Source organism: Lactuca serriola, chromosome 4 (assembly GCF_051521515.1).
Source record: "Lactuca serriola cultivar US96UC23 chromosome 4, Lser_US96UC23_V15, whole genome shotgun sequence".
Taxonomy (NCBI): domain Eukaryota; kingdom Viridiplantae; phylum Streptophyta; class Magnoliopsida; order Asterales; family Asteraceae; genus Lactuca; species Lactuca serriola.
The window spans coordinates 53,925,157-53,932,986 of record NC_136411.1 but is presented as its reverse complement, the minus strand read 5'-3'; the positions used below and the strand labels follow the sequence as shown (position 1 = coordinate 53,932,986).

The 7,830-nt window shown below is 31.8% G+C and overlaps 2 protein-coding genes across 2 annotated transcripts; both read left to right on the top strand.

Annotated features, from left to right (window-relative positions):
• The first annotated feature begins 1,902 nt into the window (after positions 1 to 1,902).
• On the top strand, positions 1,903 to 3,921 carry LOC145098381 (uncharacterized). Its single transcript, XM_079036011.1, has 5 exons — positions 1,903 to 3,202; positions 3,297 to 3,446; positions 3,545 to 3,612; positions 3,727 to 3,767; positions 3,888 to 3,921. Exons 1-5 carry the CDS (start codon positions 1,903 to 1,905, stop codon positions 3,919 to 3,921), a joined length of 1,593 nt encoding a protein of 530 aa, XP_078892137.1.
• A 20-nt stretch (positions 3,922 to 3,941) lies between these two features.
• LOC145098380 (uncharacterized) lies at positions 3,942 to 4,274 on the top strand. Its single transcript, XM_079036010.1, has one exon. It carries the CDS (start codon positions 3,942 to 3,944, stop codon positions 4,272 to 4,274), a length of 333 nt encoding a protein of 110 aa, XP_078892136.1.
• The last annotated feature ends 3,556 nt before the right edge of the window (positions 4,275 to 7,830 follow it).

Here is a 7,830-nt window from a genome sequence, read left to right as displayed (position 1 = left end):
ACGTGTTTGAGTACCGGGTTTTTTTTTGTTAATAGTAGGTAATCCGTAGGTAATTACCTACAGATCTACTACGAAAATTAAAATATGATTTATTACCTACAAATCTCCAACGGAAATTTAAAATACAATTTCTTTAAACATAAATATTTTAAACAATAATTTTAAAATTTTTATTACTTGTTTTTATCATAATAGTATTAAAAGAAATACAAAAAATATTTTTTGTTGATATTGTATATAAATTTGTGAAAAAAAAAAATAATTAATGTATCCAAGGGCTCTGCCCCTTGGACCCCGCTAGGGGCGCTGCACCTAGACCCCGCCAAAGGGGCGCCACTCCTTTGGAAACCCCGGACCTAGGGGCGCTGCCCCCGGACCCCCGACTAGTCGTCGAACCAGATTCTAATTCAATCTTATACATGCGTGCACTCCGCACTACCCCCGTACATATATTAGAGTACAAATTATGAAGCCCTTAGCTCACATGTTAGTCTAGTTACTTAAAATGATATGGTGACACTAAAATTACCAACAATATAACTTGGTGAAAACAAAATAATCAATGTATAATAATGTTGTGAAAAAAATAAAGTGAAAAAAATGACATTTAACCCTTCAAAACTGAAAAATACAAAACATTTCGTAGGTAATCCGTAGGCAATTACCTACGGATTACCTACATAATTTTTTTGTATTTTTCATTTTTGAAAGGTTAAATATCGTTCTTTACGCTTCATTGTTTTCACAATATTATTATACATTGATTACTTTGTTTTCATAAAGTTATACATCATATAAACGTACATACATGCATGTGCACCATTATATACATACACATACACAAAAATGATTAAAAGTGAAATGAGTACCGAGCTCTGATTGTGTATATGCATGTATGCAGTGGCGAAGCTACCTTATAATCAAGGGTGTGCATGGACACCCCTAATTTTGAAAAAAAATTACATTGTATATTATATTTTGAGATTGACACTCTTTATAAAACAGAATGGACACCTATGGTCCAATGAAACAAAATTAGAAATTTGTAACAATACTAATTTTACATAATAATGCCACCGATGTATAAGGAAAGCATATAATGAAATGGTTACGAAATCATCTTTTCTTAACACTTAACATATAATAAAAAAAACACATCTAATATGTAAAAAAATTTTAAAAAATTGTGAATAATAGAATAAAGAAATAACCCTAGATACACTTTTCAGTATTTCTGGGTTTAGACTCTCGATGCATCCTCAACCGCGTATCCTCTAAACCCTTTCTCCGCCACGGCGCCACCGCCAATCCGCCATAATTGTTGTGATAACCTGTTGTCGTCATTCCACATTCGTTGTTGTGGTAGCCTCCCTTTCTATTTGTTGGCGATTTTTGTTTGTTTTTATTTTTTCCGGTGGCCAATTTCTTCCTCCTAGAAACTCTTTACTGCATTTGTGTTCTTAAAACTGTGAGAGAGATTGAGACGTGAGGTCTGAGGTATGTATTCTCTAGTTCTCTCTCTTACTTTAATACTATAAAACTAAAAAACAATTAAATATTTAAATATGGATATGATATGTGAAACAGTCAAAGTCTATGAAATATGTACCATTGAATTTGATAGCACATGGCATAGGGAATAGGTTACATAGTTTAAAGTTAAAATATGTTAAATTTGTCCATAAATACATATGTAAGTCGTTGCTTTTTTATGTTGTTCATATGTATTATTAAACAATAAATATGTTTCTTTGTTAATTCATAGAGTTTATATCATATTGTTTTTTTGTTAATTCATAGAGTTTATATCGTATTTGGTGTTATTTATTTATAGTTTTTTTTTAATTAGTACATTGATTGATGATTATGGGTTTGCAATAATTATTTTTTGATTCAGCTATAATGTTAAGGTTTTATAAAAAAAAAGATAATGCAAGCTCTTTATCTAATGATAACGAAGAAACGCGTGGAAATAGTAAAGAAGAAACACATCCCTCGAAGTATATGAGAGTTGACTTAAATACACTTCCCGCGGATCCAGGAGAAAGACCGAGTATGGAAGTTTACCATGTCAATCAACGGGATGAAATTAGAAGAGCCTACTTGCAAAAAGGACCATGTCAACCTCGAGATCATTCTTTCCAACAAAGAGATATTGGAGGTAGACTTCGTAGATTTAATCCTTCTTGGTTTAATGATTACAAATATTGGCTAGAGTATAGTATAAAATTGGAAGCCGCATTTTGTTTATGTTGTTATTTATTTAAACCTGAGATAAAAAACCAAGGCGGTTCAGATCATTTTGTAAAAAATGGATTTAATACTTGGAATAAAAGATTGAGTCTAGAACATCACACTAATGGAGCTCCACATAATATGGCAATCCTGAAGTGTCAAAATTTGATGAACCAAAGACAATCCATAGCTACTACTTTTGATAAGCAAAGTGACTTGGTTAGGACCAACCAACGTATTAGATTAAATGCTTCTATTGATTGCGTTAGATTCTTATTACGACAAGGTTTACCATTTCGAGGTCATGATGAAAGTGAAGACTCGATTAATAGAGGTAACTTTCTTGAACTTCTTCAGTTCTATGCTGATCGAAATGATAAAGTAGGTCGTGTTGTATTAAAGAATGCTCCAAAGAATTCACAAATGACAAGTAGTTCAATTCAAAAGGATATTGTACATGTTGCAGCAAAGGAAACTACTAAGGTTATTATGAAAGATATCGAAAGTGAGTTCTTTGCAATTTTAGTAGACGAATCACGTGATGTGTTTTGTAAAGAGAAAATGGCATTGGTTTTACGGTTCTTGAATAGTCAAGGGGTTGTTGTGGAGAGATTTATTGGCATAAAACATGTCAGTGACACTTCGACTTTGTCATTAAAGACAACTATTTATTCATTTCTGACAGAATGTGGATTGAGTCCACATAAGATTCGAGGACAAGGTTCTGATGGAGCTAGTAACATGAGTGGTGCATTTAATGGCTTGAAGAATTTGATTGTGAATGAAGTGAAATCTGCACATTTTATTCATTGTTTTGCTCACCAGTTACAATTAACACTTGTGTTTGTTGCAAAGAATCACCCGGACATTAATGACTTTTTTGACTTGATTTCTCATTTGTTAAACATGATTGGTTCTTCTTATAAACGTACAGACATTAAGAGAGACACAAACAACAAAAGTGGTGGTAGCATTGGCTATAGGTTTCTTTTATTTTGTCTTATTTTTATTTTATATTGATTTATACTTTTTGTTGCTAATTTTCTTTTTGTTAATTTTAGGCGAGATTCAAAGTGGTACGAGTTTGAATCAAGAAGTTGGTATCAAACGACCTTGTGATACTCGTTGGGGTTCTCATTTTGGTTCACTCTTCAATATCAAGAGAGTGTATTCTTCTATTTGTGAAGTACTTGAAGACGTTAAAGCTAATAGTAATTGTCAAGATCATAGAGTAGAAGCACGTCGTCTCCTAAAGTTTTTACAAACTTTTGATTTTATTTTTTCTTACACTTGATGGTTGATATCTTAGGGGTCACAAATGATTTGAACATCACGCTGCAAAAAAAAGACCAGGATATTGTAAATGCAATGCATCAAGTGAGATCCTCTAAGGACAGGCTTAATCATATGCGGGAGGAAGGATGGGAATCGTTTTAAAAGATGTAACTTTGTTTTGTGAAAAATGTGATATTGAAATATTGAATATGGAAGATCCATATTATAGTGGAACAAGTCGTCGCAAAGTTTCACAGGTTAGCAACTACAACTTTTTTTTTCAAGTTTCTTAACTAATCATTAACACATTCTTGTATTTAACTCGTAGATTAACTGCTTGCACCACTACAAAGTTGATGTATTTATTGTGGTCATAGATATGCAATCCTAGGAGCTCAACAACCGATTTAATGAAATAAACATGTCATTCCATGGCTTCTTTGTGTCCAAGTAAGTCTTTTCAAGCTTTAAATGTAGAGGAGCTACTCAAGATGGCTACGTTTTATTCTAACGAGTTCCCAGAACATGACCTTGGAGCACTTAGAGCAAGTCTTCAAAATTATATTGTGGATGTACGAGGTGATGAAAGGTTTAAAAACTTGAAGGGAATTGGAAACTTGGCAAAGATGATGGTTGAAACAAACAAGCATACAATATATCCAATGGTATATCTTCTACTAAAATTAGCATTAACATTTCCAGTTGCAACATCCACTGTGGAACGTGCGTTTTCCGGAATGAAGTTGATAATGAACAATTTGTGAAATAAGATGAGTGATCAGTTTATGAATGACTGTCTAGTATCATATATTGAGAAAGATGTGTTAGATAGTATTAGCAACGACATAATCATAAATTTTTTAGAAAAATGTCAACTCGTCGTGAACAATTGTAAGACACTTTTGGTGATTTTTTTTTTTAAAATTATTTTGATCTTTGGTATTAAAGTTAATGAATAATTAGCCAAGACATTATTATTGACAAACCGACCCGATAACCTAAGTTTTTAGACCTGTTTGATTTATCATTTCATTTTAATCGGACACACGTGGGTTTGAATCATGGATTCGCCACTGCATGTATGTATGTTTATATGATGTATAACTTGGTCAAAACAAAATAATCAATGTATAATAATGTTGTGAAAAAATGAAGCGAAAAGAACGACATTTAACCTTTCGAAAATGAAAAATACAAAAAAATCTGTAGGTAATTCGTAGGTAATTGCCTACGGTTTACCTACATATTTTTTTTGCATTTTTCATTTTCAGAGGGTTAAATGTTGTTTTTTCACTTCATTTTTTTCACAAAATTATTATACGTTGATTATTTTGTTTTCACAATGTTATACATCATATAAACATACATACATCCAATCAAAACCCGGTACTCATTTCAATTTTAATCATTTTTGTGTATGTGTATGTATACAATGGTGCATATGCATGTATGTATGTTTATATGATGTATAACTTGGTGAAAACAAATTAATCAATGTATAATAATGTTATGAAAAAAAAATGAAGCGAAAAAAACAACATTTAACCCTCCGAAATTGAAAAATACAAAAAAATCTGCAGGTAAGCCGTAGGCAATTACCTACGGATTACCTACGAGTTTTATATTCCGTGGGTAATTTGTAGGTATTTAACTACAGATTACCTATGGAATACAAAATTCGTAGGTAATCCGTAGGCAATTACCTATGGATTTTTTTTTTTTTTTGTATTTTTCATTTTTCGAAAGGTTAAATGTCATTCTTTTCGCTTCATTTTTTTCACAACATTATTATACATTGATTACTTTGTTTTCACAAAGTTATACATCATATAAACATACATACATCCATGTACACCATTTTATACAAATACATACACAAAAATGATTAAACTTGAAATGAGTAATGAGTTTCGACTGTGTACATGGATGTATGTTTATTAATATGATGTATAACTTGGAGAAAACAATTTAATTAATATATAATATTGTTGTGAAAAAATTGAAGCATAAAAGAAAAGACATCTGATCCTTCGAAAATGAAAAATACTAAAAAAATCTGTAGATAATCTATAGGTAATTACCTAGTGCTTCCTTGTATTTTTCATTTTCGAAGGGTTGAATGTCGTTTTTTTTTTCGCTTTATTTTTTCAAAACATTCTTATACATTGGTTATTTGTTTTATCCAAGTTATAGATCATACATACATACATACACAGACACACACACACACACACACATATATATATATATATATATTATGTTTATTTCTTATATTTCTCATTATAATAATGAATTAATGAATAACACTAATTAAAATTAAAAATAGAGAAATGAAAAAATAGTTTACTACGAATTACCTACGAATAATTAAAAAGTTCCACTTTTTTCATATCCATTGGTAATATGTAGTTAATTGCGTACAAAATTCCTACAATACTTATAAGTCGATTAAAATATTGAGATTTTTGAATTTTTTGTCGCTATGCCGTAGGTAAATTCCTATGGAATAACTACAAAATTCTAATTTGGAATATAATATTATTATTCGTAGGTAATTTGTAGGTGATTATCAACGGATTACCTACATAAATTATTTTTGTTGCTAATATGTAGATAGTTTGTAAGTGATTTTGGGCAAATATTTTAGTGGTTATTCCATAGGCATTTCGTATGTAATTACCAACAGATTTTATTCCGTACGTGATTTTTTAGGTAAATAGGAATTTTCTAGTAGTGGAAGAACTTATTGTGGTTTAAAGACTACAACTCTTTTACAGACATAAAATATCAGATTTTTTGGGAAACAAATACAATACGTTACATTTTACTTACAACAGAAAATATAGAAATTTCTGGAACTCTCTCTTTATACATTTTCAAAATATGAACACACATGCTGTAGTATAAGATTTGAAACAAAACGCTCGAACAATTTTTGCGGAAAATATCGGATTTTCTAGAGTTTAAAAATGATACAAAACTTTTCTTACAAACATGCTTATGAACTCACCAGCATTATATATGTTGACTGTTTTCAAAATAACTTGTATTCTCATGGAATCGTTTAGCAGTTTGGTCATCAAGAACACGTGTATTTTTGTGTATTTTTGTTATCATCATATATTTGACATTGGGAATGTAATTTGTAAACCAACACACTGATGTAACTATGATGGTTGTTATATTTCATGTGTGATGATGATGTTGTCTTTGAATCAATTATACACACTATGATGATATTACAAGATGAAGTCACCCAACCCCCGGACGTTTCCACTGTCTGGTTCGAGGGTGTGACATAAATCCACATGTAGCAAGTCCAAAATCAGCCTTGAAAATGGACCATAAAAGTTGGGAGAAAAATTCCCTCCAAGGTACTACCACTTACCTTGCTTAATTCCTAAGCCACCACTAGTTTCCTCATTCCAATCCAACCCTAACATTCCATAGTAAATACACCTCCTTAGTGCAACCATACATGCACCATCATTCCTCCACTTTTAAAAATCTTTGATAATCCACTTCGACTTATGCGATAAAAAACTTCGTATATGTCGTTTTGAGGGTCTAGATAGAGGTTATATGGCCGTTAAGTTGATATGGAGCGAAGATCTGAAGGAGTCGAGACCGGATTTGTAATATCCCAAAAATCCAAGGTAAAAATTTTCATTTTTATAATATTCAAAACACTATTGTAACTTTGTTCAAAACATTGAAAACCATTTTAAATAAAACAATTATCAGAGTCCAATCTCAAAGATCACATATTGCGGAAAACACGGGTGTATGTGTTGCAATCTGATAGCTTATTTTATTTCCTTATTTTATTAGTTTGTTTTAGATTATTTTAGACCCTTTTTATTATTATTGCATTGTATATTCTTTATTTTCTTTATTATGGATCATACCGGGTGCTTGTTATATTGCATGAGATATTTTGTAGGTTTTTTGGTGCTTGTTGCGGTTGCGGGTTAATTGGAGATGGGCTTAGTGGGCTCCCGAGGCATTATTGGGCTTGGCGGAATCAAAGAGGAAGAATTGGGCTTTGAAAGTTATTGGCTTGGATGATTTGGGCTTGTGAAGATGGATCATAAAATTCAAATTTTGGGCTTGTAGCATCCATTTGGTGGCTAAATGATGATTGGTGCATTTCAAATTACATGGACAAGGAGGGGGACCAAAGGAATCTTTGGTAGTGGAAGGGTGGAGTGGCTTGGTGGACCAATAGCATTACTACAACATTTGCGCGGGTGGAATTTTCGTCGCGCGGGTACCCGTGTAACTGCCCAGTTTGGGCATTTTGGTCATTTGGCTTGCCAT

Coding starts and splice junctions, on each gene's coding strand:
- LOC145098381 (XM_079036011.1), top strand. CDS start 1,903: ATGTTAAGGTTTTATAAAAAAAAAGATAATGCAAGCTCTTTATCTAAT. Junction 3,203..3,296: donor CACAAACAACAAAAGTGGTG/GTAGCATTGGCT, acceptor TGTTAATTTTAG/GCGAGATTCAAAGTGGTACG. Junction 3,768..3,887: donor GTCGTCGCAAAGTTTCACAG/GTTAGCAACTAC, acceptor TTGTGGTCATAG/ATATGCAATCCTAGGAGCTC.
- LOC145098380 (XM_079036010.1), top strand. CDS start 3,942: ATGGCTTCTTTGTGTCCAAGTAAGTCTTTTCAAGCTTTAAATGTAGAG.